The 23,096-nt window shown below is 42.9% G+C and overlaps 1 protein-coding gene across 3 annotated transcripts in view; it reads right to left on the minus strand.

Moving 5' to 3' along the window:
• The window catches only part of LOC108143871 (GATA-binding factor C), a 38,678-nt gene extending 16,235 nt beyond the window's left edge, over positions 1-22,443 (minus strand). The window contains exons 1-4 of one of the 3 annotated variants that reach the window (XM_017268438.2): positions 22,192-22,443; positions 20,334-20,827; positions 6,985-7,271; positions 5,399-6,203 (exon numbers count right to left, since the gene is read on the minus strand). In XM_017268438.2, coding sequence (XP_017123927.1) covers positions 5,399-6,203; positions 6,985-7,271; positions 20,334-20,670 — 1,429 coding nt within the window. In that variant the 5' untranslated portion in view covers positions 20,671-20,827; positions 22,192-22,443. Of the gene's footprint in view, positions 1-5,398; positions 6,204-6,984; positions 7,272-20,333 lie in introns of all 3 variants that reach the window. The other 2 variants (XM_017268439.2, XM_041708955.1) reach the window with 2 other exon arrangements.
• Positions 22,444-23,096: the final 653 nt, after the last annotated feature.

Consider the following 23,096-nt stretch of genomic DNA (forward strand, 5'->3'; position numbering starts at 1 on the left):
TGGGCAAACGCATGGAAGCGGAAATGATGGATTCGCTGGGGTTGGCTGTATTGCCCCGTCTCTTTCTCGGGGCCATGTTGCCCTCTCTTTCTGCTGACTTTACACATTTTAATTAAGCAGCGACAGCGGCTTCGTTCTAGTGACTGCAGTTCCATCCGACTCCCTCTCTTTCTAGCTGGAGTCAGCCCTCTCTTTTGCACTTTCTGGCCAAGGCTAACTGTAAGTCAGCCTCATTTGAATAAGTTTAGTCATAATTTGTAAGCAGAGTTGATTTGACCCTTGGGGGGAAACGAGATGAAGTTGCAAATGTAACGCGTTATTAACGTTCCATATTACAGTTGTCTTTGGCATTCAGAGTTTTCTCTTTGGCGCGCTCGTCGTTCACCCCCAACTTTTCCTCAACTCATTTAATGACGCCACTAAATGGGCTTCATTATTTCGGTTTTTGTGTGTTTAATGCTTCAGTCTTTGTTTGCGCTGGTGCGCTTGTTTTGAAATTGAAATTTAGTCATAAAGTCACTCCCCCCCCTTAGAAACCCCCTGAACTACGTTAACCATTAGCTATGCTAAAGAGAAAACCGAGAGATTTAACGCTACTTTTTGGGGCTGGCGTAATTAATTAAGCCAGCCTTTTTACATGGCCACATGAGCATAACTTTTTATTGAATATTAGCCACTGGCCAGAGGCACACCCAAAAAAAAAAAAAACCTAAGAAAAGGTTCGCATTAAGTGCGTTTGTCAAGCGCTTGCCTGCTGAAATGCCATTAGGGGAATTCCAGTTGCGTTTTGATGACAGAACCGGGCTTTATTTCCCATTTTCTTTTGGGGCTTGTGTTGCTTCACGTGATTTAGTTCACGCAGCTATTGTCACACGTGTCCTGCGGCGTCCTGTCTCCTGGCATGCCAGGCATTTTGTTTTCAAGCTTTCAAAGAAATTAAATAAAACGCTCTGCGTGTTTTCCCCACTCCCCGCGTCGTCATCATCAGCATGTGGTCAAGTAATCTCTTTTAACTTTTTTGTTTTTTTTTTGGTAAACTGCCCCCAGCGCGTTAAATAAACAGTTCATTTGTTTCCATTTAATCGCAAGTTTGCTCTGCCTTGGTTTATTTTTGGTCGATTTTTTGTGGCACTTTTTAATTGCCGCTGGGCGTGTGTTTTTGTTTCTCCGTTTTTTTTCTGCGTAAAAGTGCCGCCAATCAGTGGGGCAACACCCACTGAATTAAAGTTGCATAAATTAAGGCGAGGAGAAAAGTTTGTTTGTCTCTGCAGCAACGAGAAATAGCGAATTTCACTCTGTGTCTCTTATTTTCGAGCGTACCTAGTCATAAATTTTCACCTGCCCCAGTCATGCATATTTATGCCAAAGCATCCAATTCTTCGGTTTGCACCTCGAACAGAAGCCGTTGAAAAATTGAAAACTTTATGCATTTATTAGTTTGTCATAAAGCAGAACAACGGAAGGCCATGCATTTAGCATAAAAGGAACCTTTGCTTGCATATTAAGCCATAAAGTGTGGCTGGCCCACCATTGTTGCAGTTTTTCCTTATTTTTTGTTGCTGTTGAGTTTTTCAGCTTTCCGGAAAGTTGTGGGGCTGCTCCTCCAATCGGAATAACCACTCGGCAGTTAATAAATCAAACGTGTTAATGATGTTTTTACCCTACGTGCCCACATTTGACAACACAAAAAGGCAGCCAAGTTGGCCGAAATTGAAAGGGAATATGGGTTGCATCCCAAAACGAAGTTGGCTGCTGCGCACGCGCACTGGGAATTCTTTGGGTTTAACTACTTTTTGATTCGACTTCTATTTATAGCGATCCTGGGACCTATGTTTTATGGCCATCAGGCATTTGTTTTAGATTTTCTTTCGCCTTTGTTTTGGTTTCAATTTGCCTCCGCTCTTGTGGCTTGTCCCTCTTCTGTTTTATTTATTATTATTTTTATTTTCATTTTCCAGAAAGAGACACACGTAGCAGGTTGGCCTATGATTTAGTAGCCTGCTTATAACTGTTTTCCACCTCTCAACCTCTCAACCCCTCCCCCCACCACAACTTACATCATCTTCTGTGGTCCATGGGCTCGGGCACAGTCATCTGGCTGTAATTTCCTGGAAATTTGTGCACACTTTGGTATTTCTTCGTCTCCGTTTGTTTTTTACGGTGTGACATTGTCTCTCTGGGTCTCAAAAAAAAAACCGAACTCAAACCCGAACCCAAACCCAAACCCAAACTGAAACTGAAACCGAAACTGAACCTGTTTTTAGGGCCTGATTTGGCAGCCTTCTTAGCCTTCTTAGCCTTCTCGTCCGGGGTCTAAAGGTCCAACTAACTGTTGCTGCTTGATTTGACATTTGGCGTCAGTGGGCCATAATTGTCTAGAATTTATGTGTTGTACCTTTTTTCTTGTTAATTTGTTGGACTTGACTTTTCATGTGGGCAGCACAGATCCTGAGAACCTCTGCTTTTAATTAGTTGTTTGGATTAATATTCAGATTTATGGGCTGGTTAGAGGATAGTTAAAGATAGAGACAATTACTTGGTGAGCAAGACAAAAGACACATGGATGTGTGTGAGTAAATAGTTGTTGTTGCTGCTTGTTATTATTGTTTTAATTTTTTTAAACAAATTTCAAAATGAAAATGCTTAAAATACTCGAAAAGAAGAACAAGAAATTAATGAAATTGGAATTGAACAAAAGTGGCTGGGGTGAAATGAAAAGTATGCGCCTAGTATGAATAATTGGCACGCTGGCTGATCAAAAAAGGGCTTATAAATTGCAGTGGGGTTAGGGGAAGGGAAAGGAGGTGAGGGGGCTTAGGGGGTGCATGCCACAAATAAATGGCAAGCGCCTCATTTTGAGGCCACAGCTGTCAAAGCGCGGACAAAGGAACAATGCCCGCTGTTCGTGGCTTTAAGCCCTGATTGAGTGAAGTGAGGGTATGGGCGAGGATCGTGGATCGAGGATCCCCTTAATCCGGAATCCAGTGTCCAGTGTCCATACCCATATCAATTACTTAAAGCTCATTCACAACATTTTTTATTTTCACCTGACAAAAGCCCAAATGGCATCCAATCAATTCCAATTCCCTGGCAGATCCTGCCGCAGTGGCAGTGGCAACGAGCCACAAAGGCCACAACACATGTTCTTGCGCCCGAAAAACTTATCGCCAGCGATGCGATAAACGATAAATAAATACAGGCAACAAGATGCTGCCGCAAGACTAACGAAGGCAGACAATGTTTTTTTTCCTTCATTTCGTTTTCTTGGTTAGTTAAGGCCAGGCTAAAGGACGGGCCAAAAACAAAAAATAAAAAAACTGTCGCCGGGCCAAGAGAATGAAATAAAATAAAATCTGCAAGCGTTTTGTCAGGCCACTTCTCCCTTTTTCATGTACTTTTTTTTTGTTTTTCATTTTTATTTCTCTTGAAGCCGCTTCCTCATTTGTGCCTTGTTATACAGTCATGATTATATGGCTCATACGAGGGGCTACGAATCTATTTGCATTCGGTGGGTGCAGCTGGAAAGCAAGGTGTGCTCTTTGTGTTGTAACAAACGAACAAACGAACAAACGAACGAACAATTGCAGTGGTGCGAAAAGTGCGCGGCAAGTGCCTAACAATTTGCCCTTAACAGAGGTTAGACGGCGCTAACAGATGGTGTTGCTGCCGTGCTTTATATGTTGCTGCTGTGCCACAAAGTTGCTCTTGGGCCAAAGGTTGCTGTTGGACAACTTATACTGGACTTCTTGGCATTTTTATTATATGTGTACTCTAAAGAGTTTGGTTGGAAATTAAAGGAATAGTTAGTTGTTGCAGCTGATTTTATTAAGGAATTGCATCTGCAAGTTGCTTCTGGGTATTTGTATTATTTATCTTCTCCCCTTTATAAAAAAAAATTATTACTGCGGCTGTAAAGTTGCTGCAGTATAGAAATGTTGCAGATGGCTGGCTCACATATTTTTCCCTTAACAGAATTTAGTCGGAAGGTAACAGAGTTGCTGCTGTGGCTAATATTGCTACTACGGCTAATATTGCTGCTGTGACTAATGTTGCCGTTGTATGCCTTTGGCCAGCTGGTTTTCCTTAGCTGGTTTTGCTGCTTGTTTTTGGGGGTTGGCTGTGGCAGCACACCGACCCTCACGCATGGCCCAAGTGGCAGCTATAAAGATGTCGTTGTTGCTGTTGTCGTTGCTGTTGTTGTTGCTGTTGTTGCTGTTGTTGCTGCTGCTGTCGGGCCATGCAAAAACGCAACGCTAAAGCAGGTGCAGCAGCCTGCAACTTCCGCAGCGAATGCGAATGAATATATGCTCGTATGCGCTTGTTTGTGTGGTGGGTCTTTTCAAACAGCAGCAGCAGCAGCAAAAGCAGCAACATGAAGTAATTAACAACCACAACAGCAACAGCAGCAACATCATGAGCCAGTGGAGCCGAGCAAAGCGTTGACAATAGCATTGAAGTTGCTGCCGCAGTTGCAGCTATTGTTGTTGCCGTTGTTGTCATTGTAATGTGCTGATTTCATGGCAACGCGAATACACCGCGTATACGCAATGGAAGGAGGAGAAGGAGGAGGAGGTTGGGCCCTTGCCCTGGGATCTTTCTGCATATTTTTACGCGGCCAGCGATGGCAGGAAACATGCTCAAGTGGCGGGAATGTGGCCAGCATGCTGCTCCCGAGCACATGTCAAGTGCTTTAGTAGCTCGTCGGATGGGGGCTTTCCCCTTTTCCAGGGTAGGAGTTAAGTGATGAGCAGTTCGGTGTCGGAGTGAATCGGATTTGGACTCGTACTTCCCACGTGAGCGTGTGAAAGAGCAATGGCAATCAAAGTAAGCGGGGGGGTGGGGTGGTGTCAAGGCATAAGGGGGTTTTCAAAATGATAACTACAAACTAAAGTGAAAACTAAACAATAAGTGGTTCACTTTGAGACTGCTTACAAGAAAGTTATCTTTGGATTATACAAAAATTAAGCACTGGTTTATCGAGGCATTTTGTTTAAATAAATTACAGATTTTATTTTAATTACTTTTGTATCAGCACTTATGGAAATTCTTGTAGAGCTTATAAAAGTTTAAAAAATATATACGAAAAGCGTTCTGCTTTGCTGTTCCCGTATTTATGGAAAATGATTTTGACATTTTAAATTTAAAAGACACTTTGTCGATAAATCGATTATTTCGATAGGAAAGCAATAGCGTATATTAGGCACAATATGACGTATTTTTTATAGCTCTCAGTTTGCAAATGTTATAATTTAATTATAAGTGAACCTTTCTAAACAGTCTCATTGCACACAACACTGACATAAACATAATCGAATGGTTAAACAATCGATGGCGAGTAACAATGATTATTCACCCACACCGAGATCGCATAATGTCTATAAGCTTTTGTCTTGCTTACCAGCACTTGTCCGCGGCTTGGTCCGCACGGGCTTGATGTCCAGTCCGGCGTTGCTCCCGCCGCCGCCGCTGTGACCGCTCAGCGATGCCGCACCGCCGCCGCCGCCGCTGCCGCCGCTCATGCTGCCCATGCCGGCGGTGCCGCCCCCACTGCCACCACCCACCGAGCCACCCAGGCCGTGCATGCCCGAGGAGGCTCCACTGTGATGGTGGCCACTGTGATGGTGATGATGATGATGGTGCGCCTGCGCCGCGGCCATACTATGACGCACTGCAGCCGCCGCCACCGAGGAACTTTGGAACATATTCGCCGCCGCCACCGCCGCCGCTTGATGGTGCGCCGCCGCATGGTGGTACGAGGCATAGGAGCCGTCGTAGCCACCGCTGCCGCCCCCATTGCCACTCCCCCCGCTGCTGTACGCCTGCGCCGTGCCGTCGAACAATCCGTTCGAGGATTGACTCGCTGCGGAGGCGGCTGCAGCGGCGGCGGACAAAGAAGCTGCTGCTGCGGCGGACGAGGCGGATGTGTTGCTGCTGGCGTTGGTGTTGCTGTTGCTGTTACTCTGCTGCTGCTGCTGCTGCTGTTGCTGCTGCTGCTGACTGCTGCTGGTGGAGTTGGAGCTGGAATTAGTGGTGCTGGTAGTACCTTCGCGCTGCTTGGGCGCCGACGTGTGGGTGGCGCCGCTGCCGGAGGATCCGCTCGCACTGCCGTTCTGGATCGACGGCTTGATATCCAGCGCACAGCTGGCGTCCGTCAGTGAGGTAGAGCCCGTGGCCTGCTGGTGCATAAACGCGTTCATCACGGCCTGCAAAAATTTGGGATTAAGTCAGTTAGCTTTTTAAACAGGCCATAAAATACTGGGCAAATGCCAAAGAATTTTATTTTGTGGTTTACATTTTATACCCTCAATTAGTAAGCATTTTGAGAGATTTCATTAAGATTCGATTTTTATCATCTTGAATTGTCTTTAACTTTAATGTTCCACTTAAATAATTAATTTTAAATATTCGTATGCGAATATTAATAACTGTAGGTAATTTATACCCTGCTACCTGTATTGTTTGCTTATAAGCAAATATAATTTTTATTTCTTTTAGTCGACTGCTAATAAGAAAGTAACTCCGCGATTATTCAGCTACAATTGACCATAGATAAATGTATTTTTGCTTAACAAGTCGATAAATATGTAAATATTAAAAAAATAAAGAAGTAATTATAAACGTTAGTAGTCAATCTGTAATACCTGCAATATGCATATTGAGAAACTACTGCTCAAAACAAACATTAATCGAAATAATCGACGATTTTAAAATACTCATAATTTGTACCTGCTACAATTATTGTTTTTAATAACAATTCTAAGTTGTGCTAATATTTTTGATATGAAAATACTATGACATCAAAATAACTCTGCAATTGATTATCGCTACAATTGACTATCGATAAATGTATTTTAGCAACCGAGTGAAACTTATAATAAATAATAAAGTAGTAAGACTGAAATATATACAATATTTATAGTTAGAAGATTTTCTACGAAACTCAAATTGATCGAAATAATCGATAAACCCCATGAATGCACTCACCTGATACTCGGATGGACCGGTTTGCACGGAGTCGGGCGTGGAGTCCTTTGGCGGCGTCGGCGGGAAGGGGAACGAGTGCTGACCGGCGGCCGTCGTCTGGTGGCTCTGGCCCATCTGGCCCAGCTTGTGCTCCACCTGAGGCTCCTGGGGGCAGGCGAACTGGCCCATGCTCCAGGCGCTGGCGGGGGCGAAGGACTTGTGCTCGCTGGTCAGCCAGGGACTCAGCGGGGTGTGGAAGTGGGGCCGGCACACTTGGGGCGTGGCATGGGTGGAGGGCATGCGGGATGCTGCAAGGAAACAAAAAAAAAAGGGGTTACAAATTTAATAAACTCTCGCTGCGCGTCGCATCAAGTTAAATGCTGCATTAAATCAATTATGGCCCAAATTTATAACGAAGATTAACCGACTAAGCCGCCACCAGAAGCGATCAAAATTCGTAATAAATGACGATACTCTGTTGTTGTTTCTCTTATTTTCCTCTGTGGCTGCCGCGCAAATTTGCGGAAAAGCTGCGTTATAATTTATGAAACACCAGAGTCAGCTAAAAACAAAAAAAAAGAGAGCGAGAAAGAGCCGCCTCAGAACCTCGGAACACTCAACCGCCGTGGAACGCAAAACGAACCACCATTCATTGCTCGCGGCCTTCGGGGCAACTTTGCATATGGCCAAGACCATAGAGAGCTGGCGAATAAAAGGAGGGAATAAAGGCAACTGCGACTGGGACTTCTGCATTGTCATAAATTGTTTAATTTGTATCATAAACAATCGCGTTAAACTTTTGTCCCAGAGCTAAAAAGATCGATCAACGGCTCGGGCCGGCTCACCTCGGCTTTTGTGTTGCGGGGCCAAAAGTGTAGCCTAAATGTCTGGCAGTGTATAATTTAGCAGACACCAAGTGAGATTTATGTGCGCCAATGCTGCCGGTTACTCCATCGATCCTATCCGCAGCGATCCCCAGTCGATCCCCAGTCGATCCGCAGTCGATCGACGGATCCGACAGATCCCCATATCCTCGCAGCGGGTGTTTTTCGAGTTTTGCAGAGGGATGAGGACTGTGGTTGAGGTTGGGGGACTACCAAAGGGGGCTGGCAGGCACGTTGCAATTGTTCGGGGCGCACTTATTCTTATTATTATCATTAATATTGGCTGCAGCTCCCCAAAGAGTCGCAACTTGCTGGCCCTCGGGGCTTGTTTGTATGTGAAATTATTTTTGATTATGCAGCAGCATCGGCGGCAACAGCAGAAACAGCAGTCGAAGCTGGTTGGCCAACAGTAGGTCAGTTCATTGCACGCCGAGATGGATTAGGCCAAATCAAGACAAGAGTCAAAAAGGAATAGCGTAAAGGAAACTTATAATAAAGTCTGAATGGAAGAATTCAGAATACTCTGCTGTCAGGCCATTAAAAATAAGTATAATATTGAAGATAATATTTATGGTGATAATAAAAGACTTATTAAATAGGAAAGTTCGTATGCTTCGATAAAACTAAATTATGAAATTAATGATTTAAGAACCAACTACTATTGAATTAAAATTTAGGCAAAGTTATAGCAAACACTTCCATTTAAACCATAAACCCTCTTAGCTATTATTTTCTCAAGAAGAGCCATAATTTGACCACTTCTAACAAGAGTATTCAGCCTTCGGTATATAGCAAGAAAAACCAAACACGATCGATGGATCGTTGGGGTCGCTGCTTTGACCGGATCGCTGGCTGCGATAATATCCATTTGATTATCCTAATAACAGTGCTTTAGTGGCGATATTATATGTACGTGTGCCTGATTATAGAAATTAGCTGCTGCAGCAGCATCAGAAGCAGGAGCATCACCATTGCAGAACCAGCAACAGGGTTTTGATATCTCGTCTTTGTAAAGGAATATTCCCAGTATAACGTACAACACAGTGCAATGCCTCAATCAAATGTGGTTATTGCTTTTCACGATCTGCTGTGCAGACTTCACACTTTTGCGCCAAAGACAAAACCAATGAAAGGAACCCCCTTATATTTTATATGAAGTCGTCATCGGTATGGCTCATATATAATTTGCCAAGATCGAGGGAAATAATACCATTGGTCATGCTAAATTATATGGTCGGGATGGTTGCATCTTTCAGCCCGTTGCCAAATCAATGTCCGATGCGTTCTTTAATTGGCATGGCGAAACTTTCAATTTGCCAGCCGATGGTGTTGGCGATATCAGCGGGCTGTTAATGTTAATCCCGCAGTATATACTATATGTACATGACTCACTTTTGGCTAAGTCGTTTTTTACTTGTTTGTTGTTGTTCCTTAGCTGTGCGCTGGTCGTATAAAACAATTCGCTAATAAATCAAGCTGAGTACACAGCAATTAAAGTTGCAAACTTGAAACAAAAAGAACGACATTTTTTTGCTGCTATTGCTGTTGCTGTTGCTGTTGTTGTTGCTGGTGGTATGCAAAGCTCGTGCTGGTGGAAAAACGCTGCCCTTGCTCGTCTTCAGGCCAAAAAAAAAAAAAACAATAAAAATAAAGTAAGCAAAAACAAAAACAAAAAAGAAGGCAAGCCTGGCTGACACGTTCTACACAGCAACAACAAAAGCGGTTAAAAAACAACATTTTGAAGCTTTTTGGCCTGCGCTTGATTTCTTCAAACTGACAGATCAAAGCGCCAAAAGCCGCCGCTCTCTTTCTTTTAGCCCCGTTCTCCTGGCTCTCAGTTAACTTGGACATTTCTATGGCGTTTTAAAAGCGTTTGACAGCGCTCAACGCTCTCAGCGCCTGTCCATCTAAGCCAGGCCCGAAAACCAAAATCCGAAAACCGAATCCGAAAACCCGGCTTAAAGCGCCTTTTAATTGCAATCGAAGCTGACGCTTGACGACGACGTGAATGACATAATTAATGTACAAGTACGAGTACGGGAACGAGTATATACACATATAAACGTAGGCCGGTTTCTGACTGTGCACTTAGCCGGACGTGTTGGACATTTGAAGATGACAGAAGACAGTCACCAAACAGGTGGAGTTCCCAACCCCCTTTCCCCCAAAAAAAAACCAGAGATGAAATGGCTTCAATTAGTAAAATGCATCAGCTGCCGGACCAAGTTATCATTTCTCGGCCATCTCGCAACATTTGAATTTCAATGTGAAAGGACAAAGCAAAGCAAAGCAAAGCAAAGCAAAGGCAATGCAAAAGCAGGGTGGCGAAACCCATCTTGATAAGGCCAAAAAAGGATTTTCAGCTCTCTCAGTCTCTGGTAAATTAAATTCACACCAAAAATCGAGGCAAAAGGATTGCGATTAGGGGTGCGAGATGCTGGGCGTTGTGTTATCAATCGATGGAAATCAAATCCGCAAATGAGTGAAACGAGACTCTCTAACCGTTTTTCCAACGAACTTATGTGAGATGTCAGTGCTGGTCGATTAGTGGATTTCAGCCGATTCAGTTGATTCAGTTGATTCAGTTGATTCAGTTGATTCAGCTGATTCAGCTGCTTCCTGCCACCAAAGGCCAACAATCAATCATGCGAAAGGACAAGGACGAGGACGAGGACGAGGATGAGGGAATCCTTCCTGACCCCTTGATGTTTCACAACGTCTGCAGGCGGTGGCTTAATTTATAGCCAGAGCTACCCTCGAGAAACAAGGACTTTTCTTTTCACCTGCTCAACGGGCGATTTGATGTGATGCGATGCGATGCGTTGTTGCTGTTGCTTTTGTTGCTGTTGTAGGCGCGTGGCTCCAAAATGCGGTCAAGTGTCTCTCTTGGCGGCGCTGTTACACCTGCTCCAAAATTGGAAATTGTTTAAGCATGCAGCAGTGGCAGCAGCAACAACAGCAACAACAACAACCAGCAACAACCAACAACGGGCCATAAACTATAACGGATTCCAGTTTCAGCCACCACCGCTAGCGAGATCGAGAGCTCAGCAGGTAGGTCAGTTTTAGCCGCTCGAAGACACCTTGATAGTTATAGTTGTGCACAGGAAAATATATATACAACTATTCAATAACTAATTCCACAAAAATGTAAATTAGAAATGTAAATTATGAAATATTTTGAACTCAAATTGTTTTCCTATTAAAATTGTAATTACGAAATTTTTGAAAATGTATCGCTTACACAATTAGGAAATTTATAAAAATATATATAAGCCATTCTTAAGTGACAACAAAACGAAATTATTGCATATTAGGTTTACGTAGTGACGAATGGGCCATTTTTATACCCTTGCAGAGGGTATTATAATTTCAGTCAGAAGTTTGCAACGCAGTGAAGGAGACATCTCCGACCCTATAAAGTATATATATTCTTGATCAGCATCACTAGGCGAGTCGATCTAGCCATGTCCGTCTGTCCGTCTGTCCGTCTGTCCGTCCGTTTATATGCAAACTAGTCTCTCAGTTTTAAAGCTATCTGCATGAAACTTTCCCAAAAGTTGTCTTTCTATTGCAGGTAGTATATAAGTCGGAACGAGCCGAATCGGACGACTATAGCATATAGCTCCCATAGGAACAATCGGAAAAATAATTGAAAAAAAATTATAACTTTGCTGTTTTTTAATTTTTGGTTTAGTTCTTCGACATATAGCAATGGTTAAATAATTCAGAATTATGGTTTAAATTTCATCAAAATCGGACGACTATAGCATATAGCTCCCATAGGAACAATCGGAAAAATAAATGAAAAAAAATTATAATTTTGCTGTTTTTTAATTTTTTGTTTAGTTCTTCGAGATATAGTAATGGTTAAGTATTTCAGAATTATGTTTTAATTTTCATCAAAATCGGACGACTATAGCATATAGCTCCCATAGGAACAATCGGAAAAATAAATGAAAAAAAATTATAACTTTTCTGTTTTTTAATTTTTTGTTTAGTTCTTCGACATATAGCAATGTTTAATTATTTCAGAATTATGGTTTAAATTTTATCAAAATCGGACGTCTATATCATATAGCTCCCATAGAAATAATAAAAATATATAAAATAACTATCTTATAATTGAGCTGCAAATCATCATAGTTTCAATGTTTTTCAGCATATACTCAAGTAAATCATAATTTAAATATTTTCAAAAGTATTTAATTCATGCAATAGCTGCAAGGGTATATGAACTTCGGCTTGCCGAAGTTTGCTTTCTTTCTTGTTTTAAAGTAATTATAATTAAAAGCATTGCTATGATAGAAGGAAAACTGTCTGTAAGTTAATGTGAAACAGGTCAAAATTGGTTTAAAAATTTAATTGGAGTTTTTAATCTTAGCTAGACAATTTATAATTAATTTTTGATCAAAAATAATACCAAATTGTATATAGTACAAATATATAAATAAATTGTTTGGATTTTCTTGCAGTGTTTCCTGAGCTGTAACCCATTTTTATTTTTTTTGGTGCACCTCCAACAGTAGCTAAAGTTGAAGCTGAAAATGAAGCTGAAACTTGGGTCTCTCGACTGCTTAGCATTTTGCGCGCTTGTTTGTTTTAATTATTTCTTTGCTTTCTGCAGTTGCGTGACTCCCAGTGACTGACTGAATGACTGGAAGAGTGCCCGAAGGACTGGCTGAATGACTGACTGATAAACTGACTGAATGACTGACTGACTGACTGACTGAATGACTGACAGAGGCAGGCTGCATTATTAAGCGCAAACTGCACTGCCGCTGCCATCTATATTATTAACACTTTATTTGCAGCCCCCTGGATCAGCGTTGCATGCCAGCTTATCATTAGTCATAACTTGTCAATTGTATTTATGATAATGCGTTTAATAACTCAAGGAGCTGGAGCACCGGCAGCGGCTTCTTGTAAGTTATGCCGTTGCACAACGCACCGCCCTGGAAAATACATTTTTTTTTTTGCACTTTTGTGGAATTCTCTGAGTTATTAATTGCTTTATAATTGACGTATTACCCGGGCAGCGACGGCAATTTCTCTCCAAAAATAAAAATAATAATTACAAAACAATGAGAATGAGAATGAGAATGAGAGCGGCTAACCAGTTAACCAGCTTGTTTGGGGCAACGTGTGAATTACGTGGCCGTATGCCCAGCTTTTGCATACGTGCCACAATGTGGTTGCTGCCACAGGAAAATGGGAAAACACGTTGACAACAACAAGCGCGGCAATGGGAGTTGCTTGGGCTGGGTCTGCTTATGGCTCTAGCTCTGAAGTGCGCCATTTTTGTGGCCATTTGCAGTTGCATTTGGTGGTGGGTGAAATGAAATGGGAACTGGGCAACAAAACAAGAAAAAAACATACATACAACCAAAATGCTAATAATGCGGCTGCAGTGGCACAAAAAGGCGCGTGCATTGAACTGGAATCCTGGCCACGCAATGCCAACTTTAACTGCAGCTTATGCAAATGCAACGCCAGCCTGTCACTCATTCATTCAGTCAAACAGTCAGTCAGTCAGTCCAGTTGACAGTTTGGCTTTTTCGCCGGCTTTCGGCTAATGAGCGGACACCCCGAAAAGGATGCGCCAATGCGAATGCGAATGCGAATACGAATCCTGTCCAGAAAATACCTACGGGCGCACTTATGACAGTTCGAAGCGTCAGCGAAATCATTAAAATTGACAAGTTTTTATATGACAAAACCAAATTTGGTCACTCAAAGGCAGCGTTTGAAGTGATCGCGCGCGAAGTGTTTTGCAGTTGCTCGCTGACAAGTTGGCCGTGATGTTGCTGTTGCTGTTGCTGTTGTGTTTTGTTCCCGGCGATTTTTCCGTTTCTGGCCGGGATTGGACCACCAGCGGGCGCTGCTTCACATGTCATAAATAAGAACGCGTTGACATTTATCACAACAAAGGGCCCAGCCACACAAAGACAATGGGTCGAAGGGGCAACAAAAACAAAAACAAAAACCAAAAACAAAAAAGTGAAGCGGGCAAAACGTTGCATAAATTCATAAGCCCAAGAGCTTGAGAAATTCAATTGATGCGACCTCGACTCTGGGATACAAGAGGTATCCAAGTTGCTGCTGCTGCTGCTGCTGCTGCTGCTGCTGCTGCTGTGTCCACTGTTGGCATATTCGCATATTAATAAAATATTTTATTAAACACACGCGCCGCCAACAAAAGATGATGGCGATGGGCGATGGGCGATGAGAGGATGGCCTGGCTAAAAATTATGCTAAACAGTATTTTGGGGGGCTCCCAAAAAAGGCTGCAAACGAAGCGAAAATCGTGATGTTGCTCCTTGCGATCTTGAATGCTGCACGCGCATTGCCAACAAATTTTTGGCGGCGTCTCTTGCGACACATATTTCTGTGATCCGAACGGAGTGGATTCTGTCGAGTTCTTTTTATTGTCATTTTGGTTTATTCGGGGCGGGAGGCTTGGGCCCTTCCCTCTCAAACTGGTTTGCCGCACAAATTTCGACTGCTCAACGAGCTGGCAAACATTGACAAATGTTAATTAGAGAGGCGTCATTTGTTAGAGCCCATTACAGGTGGTCCGATGCCGGCTAGCCGAGTTCTCGGTAAGATTGTTCTATATTGATAGTTTAAGTTGCCATTCTAGGAAGCAAATTGCCGGGGAGTACAATGACTCGCTGTCTGATTAATAAGCCCCGGGATTCGGGTTTGATTTGGTTATCCGGCGAGATCAGCGCTAAAGATCGGCACAGGCAAATGTCGCAAAAGTCATTTGTAAACTTGACACTGCAATGGGACCACAAGCCAAACACGGCTGCACAAATGTATTAGCCGCAATTTATCAGCAGCAGCACACAAATGTTGCCGCTGTCGTTGTTGCAGTGGTTGCAGTTGCTGTTGCTGCTGCTGCTGCCGCTGTTGCATTGACAGCGGGGGCAGCAACAATGCGCTAATATTCAATATTGTAATTGCATTCACAAATCGTGCCGAGGGAGCTCGAAGACCATACCGGCAACATGTTGCTGCTGGCTTGTGCATCTGCAACTCCTGTTGCTGCGGCTGCTGCTGCTGCGCCGTCTGCTGCAAAATTAATGAATGCTGCTGGCCGGGGCTCTTTGTATGGCCAACACTGACCGCTCGCTGTGTTAGACAAATCACAACAACAGCAGCAACAGCAACATGTTGCTGCCGTGCGTAAGCTTTTGTCTCGCCTGCTGATATAAATCGACGTGTAGCTGCTTTTTGATTTAACAAATTAATAACGAGGCCCAGTAGCCGTCTTATTGATGATGCCACATCACAAGGCATATTCGTATTCCTCAAGATACCTATATATATATATATATATATATATATATACATATATCGCATGTCGAGTTCCTGGAAATCGCGGCTGACAAATGACAGGCCCAGGCTTCTCGGCAGCAAAGACTTCCGGCCCAGTTCGCCAGAAGCAGGCGGCGAGCTTTAAAGGAGCAAAACTGGCAGTCGCCATCTTGGCCAGATTGATGCAGCAGCAGCAGAAACAGCAACAGCAACACGGCAACGGCAACACAGCAACATCAGGCGACATTGATAGTGATTGAAGGACAGCTGTTCACACTAGGCAAACTAGCCGCCGTCCGGCGAACGTCAAATTAGAATGCGAAACGTGTTGCCAATGGGAATGTTGCTGTTGCCGTTGCTGTTGCTATTGCTGCTGCAGTTGCTCGTTGTAGCTGTTGCTGTGGCTGTTGCTGTTACTGCTGCAACGGACAATGGACAATGTGGCGGCACCTTTGGCTCTGCGGCATGCAAAACAGCCAGAGAGCAGAACAGCAACAACTGTTGCTGGAGTGCAAATTAATTGAAGCATCGCAAGGCAATGTCAACGACAGCAACATCACGTGTTGCATGTGGCATTTTGGCGTAGGCTGGCTGGGTTCAGCCTGCCAGCCCCAGCACATTCTTATAATTATGTCATTTAATTAAGCAAAGACAGTTTGCTGTGCCACGACTAATTAAAACATCGCGCCAGCAGCAACAGCAGTAAAGCAGCAGCAGCAGTACAGCAGCAACAGCAACAGCAACAGCACAGCAGCAACATGTGCGGTGGAATGAATGACCGGCCACTGTCAATGCAACGGGCAATATAATAACGCAAAACAGCGCTTCAACTTTGCCGCTCAATGGATCGTACGATGTAAGGAATGCTTCCAGGAATTTGGGTCATAATTAATGTGGCATGATTTGGCAAGACACTTTAATCAAGGCGAATTAAATAGAAAAAAAGGGCATCGACGGCGGCGGCGGCAGCGGCGGTGAGGGAGGGAAATGCGGGAGCAACTGCCACCCAAAAACTGCACATCAATCATACGCAGCGGTGGCCCAGCTGTTCAATTGCAATACCATAACTCACTTTTATAGGCCATCCACTCGCACACAATTCGCTGAAAACCTGCGCACCGGGATTAAGATTTGCCGCCGAGATTCTGGCCAGGCACGCTATATTCGCTATAACATAGGTATATCCATAAGCCTCGTGGTTGCAGTCGGTAAATTACAACAACTATTACGGGCCCAGCCCCACAAAAGTCCAGGCCACAGTTTCTTGGAAAACTCAGTTTATGCGCTTTCGGGCATTTCTGGCCATTCTGGCCACATGAAAATTTATGAGTGGCCAGCGCTTCAAGTGCAACACCTGGTAGCAGGCTAGTTTCGAGTTTAAGTTTGAATTTGAGCTTGAGTTGACTGGCAAATACAAAAAAAAAAAATAGGAACAGGAACAAAAGTGCGCACTCAATGGGCCCGCATCGCATTTGATATCCTTTGTAAGTGCACTGCCCACTGTGCGTGACATTTGCGTTAAGTGGCTGTGGGAACTTTGGGCCAACGGAATTATGAACAGAAGCCAGCAAAAACTTTTCATTTGCCCGATTTTACCCAGACGATAAGGCGAAAAAGTTCGCCAACAACAAATGAAAATGCACGACTCGCACACAAAAATATTGTCGAAAAACTTGGACCGCAGATATCGCTATCTCTATCGGGGCATCTATATATCTCTCTCTCTCTCTCTATCGCAACCTCTCTCGTTCGCACACGTTGCGCAGTGCGAGTGCAATGGCTATACATATTCGGGCAGTTCGAATTGCAGGCAAAAATTCAAACGTTCGGCTGGGGTAATTAAAAATAAATTTTATGCTCGAGCTTTAACAGCCGTCGGAGTCAAGAGACAGCAAAAAAAAAAGTAGTAGACATCTAATGACATATCGAATTTTTGATGCTCTAATTTTAAGGCTTTATTTTAATGATATTTCTTAAATTAGTTTTTTATGATTTATTTTTTGAATATTCCTAGGAATTAATATTTTCCAACCTCTAAAACACATGGTGTTAAAACGTTAATTAAAAGCAGATTATCTTAATGGTCCTCACATTTTATAATATTTATCTTAAATTCCTGACAAAATATTCCGATAAATGATAATCAAAATACCTTCTTTATTTCCATCACCCAAATACCCCTTTGTCCCAAGTGTATAATCATGGCTAAGACAAATAGTGAAATACCGAAACAAAAAAAAATAGAGACCAAAACAACAGTTTGTGTGTGTATATATTTTTCATCGAAAATGTTTGTGAAAAAAGCGGAGTCAAGATGAAAAAATGTAGAAAAATAAAACAAAAGCCCAGATAAACACAAAAACACACACATACACAGAAACTCGAGTCACGGGGCAGAGACAAAAGTTATTGCCAAAATTTTCGGCATGTTTGCTTTTGAAATTTAAATTTCACATTTGTTGTCGTTGGTTTTTATGGCCGTGGCTATCATAAAAATTTCCGAGCTTGGCATGTGAGCTCTCTTTTGAGTGTGTGTGTGTGTGTGTTGGCCATTAAAATTGCATTTGGCTATGTCTAAACCGAAAAAAAGTGATGCCGCCCTAGTTGCTTAATTTGCCACTAATGACAGCGAGTAAAGTCGACCGACTCGAGCCGAGCCACTCATAATTGACAACTAAATTGGCCAACTTACTGGCTTGGAAAGGCAAAACCCCCCGATTTAAGCCGCCCCGAGATGTGACATATGCAGACTAATGAATTTTAAAATCAACGCTCGCCACAGGTGCCCCTTCGTTATTGATGTGGATGTGGATGCCAATCCACTCCAATCCACTCCCCAGACAAACTGTCTGTCAAACGATTCTCGATTTGAATCCCAATCCCCGAGCAGAGTGCATGAATGAATTACGGCGGCGGCGATCGCTGGGGGATCGCTGGATGGCTCAAATCAAGCATCAATAAAGTCGGCATATGAATAACATGAATTAAACATAAATGCAAAGGGAACGGATAACCAGCTTCTCCGATCTGATTGATCACTTTGCAGTTGCATCAGCAGCAGCAGCATTCCAGAATTCAGCACTGTTGGGCACTGAATTCACTGGCACTGGCACTGGCACACAGCGATTTTAAATTAAAATTTTGCACACTTGAGGAGCAGGAAATAAATTCAGCGACCACGCTGCCACTGCCACTGTCGCTGCCACTGCATTGATGCATGTCACGTTTGGGTGTTCGTTCGGCTGCGGCTGCGTTTACGTGGAACTGTCAAAATGCAAACCGAAATAAAGCCCAAAAAGTACAACAGCAAAAAAACCAAAACCAAAGCCCAACAATGGGCCCAAACAGGCTAAGTGCCAAGTGAAAATGGTTTGGGTTTGGGCTTGGGCTTGGGGCATCAACTGTCAAAACTGACAGCAGAGTCACAGTCGTCGCAGCTCAGAAAACTGAAAACTGAATACCGAAAGCAGAAAACACAATACAGCAACAGAAAGCAGAGCCAACGGTGGCTCAAATTGAAAATTAACTTAGCGGAACTGGATTTTTTTTTCGGTTTTTGGAGGCGTGTGAACCTAGCACTCATACAAACACACCTGAGCAAAAAATAAAAACATTAATTTCGTCTGCTTGTGGTTTTTTTTTGGGGGGGAGGCTACTGCCCTAATGAGCATAGATCATTTTCTTTTTGACCTAGGAACAAATTTCAGACAATTAGGAGAAATGTGACTTGGAGTCACTGAAATAATAATATACAACATTTATGTTCTCAGTTGGCAGGGAAAAACTTTAAATCGTAGGCCATAATAGAGTTATAAAAGCAAAGAAAATTTGTGTAACTTTCGTTTTGTTCTCATCAAAGTTTTTCGGGGAATAAAGAAAAATTTGCGGAATAATGAATTTCAAATACAAAGTTTACTGACTCAAATGATCTATGTTCCTAATGCCTATTTAATCAATTGCATTTCTCCACTAAATTATTTAATGTTTTCGTTCCCTTGTTTCACGCCTCAATCCCATTGCTTTGAGTCCTTATCTAGAACCTTAATTCCAGGTTCCTGGGGTACAATCTAGCTGCAGGACAACGGCGATTTCTATCGACCCATTCCATTTCCTCAATTTCGATGGCGGCCAACAGGAAACGCTCACTCAGCAACACAAAAAAGGCGCGAAGCAATCGATTTGTGGGCGTTGGGTGGTGGGCGGTGGGCGGTGGTGTGGCGGCTACACCCACGCACTTCGTAAAATACCAACCAGAGCGGCAAACTATCAAGCAACCCCCGCCAAAATACATTCATTAAAAACGCATTAGAAATGACATTAGAACAAATGTCCAAGGGGTAACCAAATACCAAAAAAAAAAAAAAACAAAAAATGGAAGAAATTACTTAAATACACAATAAATCGAAATGGTGGTTAGGGCTTTTTGGTACTTTCCACAAAATTTGTTAAGCTTTTATTTGGAAAATTTCCATAAATCTGGATTCAGTTTACTTGGTATAATTCGATATTGAGGGCTTTCTACAATCTATATACAAAAAAACTGCTTTTATTAATGACACCAACTTACAATTGTGAAATAGTTTTTTTTTTAAAGCCAGTAGTATTACTTTTAAATCATTTTCAATTGTAAACAATATTTAATCCATAAAGTATTTTAAAATAATACAAATGAAAAACAATTTATTAAATTTAGTCCATCTTAGGGTTCTTTTAAGTTTGATATAAATAGGATACATTAAGTCATTGTAAATATAAATATAAATAACAAGCCAATTGCAAGTCATAGATTTTTTCCAATTTACGAAATTCTTCATGTCATTAGATATTGCATTTACTTTAAATGTGTTATCTCAATGAATTCTGTTGAGAATTTAATAAATTAACTATATATATTCTCTGAATATAATGCTATGTTGCCATAACTTTGAAATATAATATTTTCAATTGATAAATGCAATGCAAATTTGTTAAAGGTCTTCAGCAATGTTTTGATCTATAAAAGTCACTTGGGATTTAAAAACATACATAGAAGTATATTAAATAATATCTTTGGGCAGTACATTTTCAAAATCAAAGTTTTACATTTGAATAGAATAAGTACCAATTGAACTGTTTAAAGAGATCTTTGGAAATTTCAAATATAAGTTCGAGTAGTATACTTACTGTGCTGATGGTAGCTGGGATAGTAGCGCCGGTGGTGTCCGTTGCTCTCCAGCGCGTAGAAGGCGCTCATGTCGCTGGTGTCCAGTCCGGAGCCGCCGCCGCCGCCCAGCGCTGCGCCCACGCCCACACTGCTGCCCGCCGAGCTGGCGCCGCTGGAGAGGCTGTGGTGGCTGTGGGCCAGGCTGCTGCCGGCGCTGCCAAGGCCGTTCGTTTGGGGCGAGAGGCCGCCCCCGTTGCCGCCGCCGCCGCCGCCGCCGGAGGAGCCACCGCCGCCCCCTAAGCGCGGACTGTCGTACCAGCTGCGAGCGGCAGCCTCCGCTGTTGAGGTCATATCCATTTCGAGTATAATTTTGAATGTTTTTCTGTGCTACCGGGGGGCAGGAGGAATCGGTTTCGGAATCGGGATTGGGCCTCTGTGTTTCCGCTTGTCGAGTGCCTTAATAGCCACGCATTTTTCTGAGTTCAGAACACAAAACAACTCTCTCTCTCTCTTTCTGTGGAAGTCAACAAGAAATATTCGACAACTTTAGCAACTGAAGTGCAACTGGGTGTCTGCTGTTGATAAGATTTTAACGGTAGCCCGGCGTTATCACTCACTCTCCCTTATCGCGAGCTTTACATTTTTTGTTCAATTGTTTTTATGGCTTTATGGCTGCGCGGTACAGTTATACAGTTATATAGTTAAACAGGATAACCACGAGTTGATTTACGATTGGACTTTTGGATTCGCTGCGTAGTGTGGTGAGTGTGGGAATTGGCAAAACTAAAGAGTGTGATTTTTGGCATTCATCGGCTGATTGATGACCGAGATCCCGCCCAGGGGATCTAATAAACATGTAGCCCTAACAATTGCATTGTCACAATGTTTACACACACACACAGAACACAGAACAAAAGGGATTTCGTATCTGCGGGATGTCAAATGCAGGCGCCTGGGATACAGATACTTGACGAGCAGGTGTGTGTTTCTAGGTGTTCCATGTGCCGATGTGTGGGCCCAATTAGACGCGATTTAAAGGTTTATCGAAGAGCTTGAATTGCTAACTGGCATCTGTCTGTCTGTCTGTCGGTGGGGTTTCTTACTGCCCAAGATATATCGCCATATCGCAGAGACAACACTCCCATATTGATTTAGACAGGTAGCCGAATTTTTGGGGAATTTTGGGCTTATCAGCAATAGATAGCATATATGTTTGTACTGCGAGCTGTGTGCATTGCACTCGTTGATTTCTTTTCGAAATGATTACTATCAACGGGAGTTTTTTTGTGTTTGCTTTCTTTGTTTGCTTTTGGCTTCAAAAAAATATTAATAATACAGACCAAGTTGGACCCGAGCTTGTGTGGACTGTATCTTTAAGGTGCCCAGATGCCTATCGTTCAATTGACAATTGCGCTACGAAAAGAACGGCGATAAGGCAACATAATTTGTTACCTCCCGAAGGTGGAAGAAAAGCAAATAACCATTGCCTTGCCTTTTGAGTCGAAAACTCAATCAATTTATCTATCTATCGGCAGCAGAAGCAGCGCTGCGATAAGTGAAGTGGAAAAAAAGAAATAGAGAAGCAAACACTTTTCATTAAATGTCTTCTTGTTTTTGTTTTTTCTTCGTTCTCCGCGCGCTTTAGTTGATAGCAATAAATTGATAAGCGCAAGTGCCAGATTTTTCGAATGCTTGTGTCAGCAATTCTGTTTTTTATTTCTTGTTTAATTTTTTTTTTTTTTGATATTAGGGGCTCCAAAGGCTGATCGCTCGATAAGGATAATGAATTTCACGGTGGCTAGCGTTAAAAACTTTTGATTTTTTGTTTTTTCCTTATTTTGTTTCTCTATGATCGTTGATCACACATTTTGATCTTACATTTTTAGCACACTGTTTCAATCACACTGCTTGTTTTTACTGGGTTTTCTTTCTGTGGTTTTTCTTTTCTTGTATTTTTGGTACACTTATTGAGCTCTGTATGTTTTAGTAAATTTGCCGACGCGTTTTTCGAGCTTTCTTTGTTGTTGTCGCGACGAGACGAGAATCGATAGCAAAATACGAACGAGCGGACGCACGACGATAACACGCTTGCAAACACGTCAACAGTTGAAATCGAACTGAACGAACACGAGCGCAAAACAGGAAAGACTGGCGCGGCTTGCTCTTTGACTAATACAAGCGCACCGGAAAACCCGTTTGCATGAGGCCCTGCCTACGGGTGCGCGTGTGTGTGTGATGGCACATACAAGATGGTCGCACTGTCAAGCAGTGCTCTCTGGGAGAGAGAGGGAGGCAGATATATAGTATGTGAACAGAACAATATGCCTGTCACTCTTGCGCTTCAGTGAGAGGGGCGTGTTTTTTTTGTGTGTGTGCAGGTAAGGTAACCGGTTGTTGTTGCAGTTGCATATTCCTTGTTGTTCTTGTTTGTTTGCTCCGCTCGAGTGCATCGTTCAATAATCTCTCAGCGGCACGCCTCTCTGCACTTGACGCACACACATACATATAGGCAGACAATCCAGCGTTGTGCTTGTCTGTTCGCTCCGCTCTCTGTTCCACCCACCCCCCGTCCACTTTTCCACTATCCCCATCTCTTTCCCACGCCCGCTGTCAAGCAGTGACAACAATCATCGATCGTTCCGTTTGCGATTATGTGCTTTATTTATGGGCCTTAACATGTGTGCAGATTTGTCTGGCGATTTTTGAGTTATATACGCCTGCTGCTCTGCCGCCTTATGCGTGTGCGAGCGGGATGGCCATAGACTAGCGCTCATAGAGCCCAA

Source organism: Drosophila elegans, unplaced genomic scaffold (genome assembly GCF_018152505.1).
Source record: "Drosophila elegans isolate 14027-0461.03 unplaced genomic scaffold, ASM1815250v1 contig_468, whole genome shotgun sequence".
NCBI classification, from domain to species: domain Eukaryota; kingdom Metazoa; phylum Arthropoda; class Insecta; order Diptera; family Drosophilidae; genus Drosophila; species Drosophila elegans.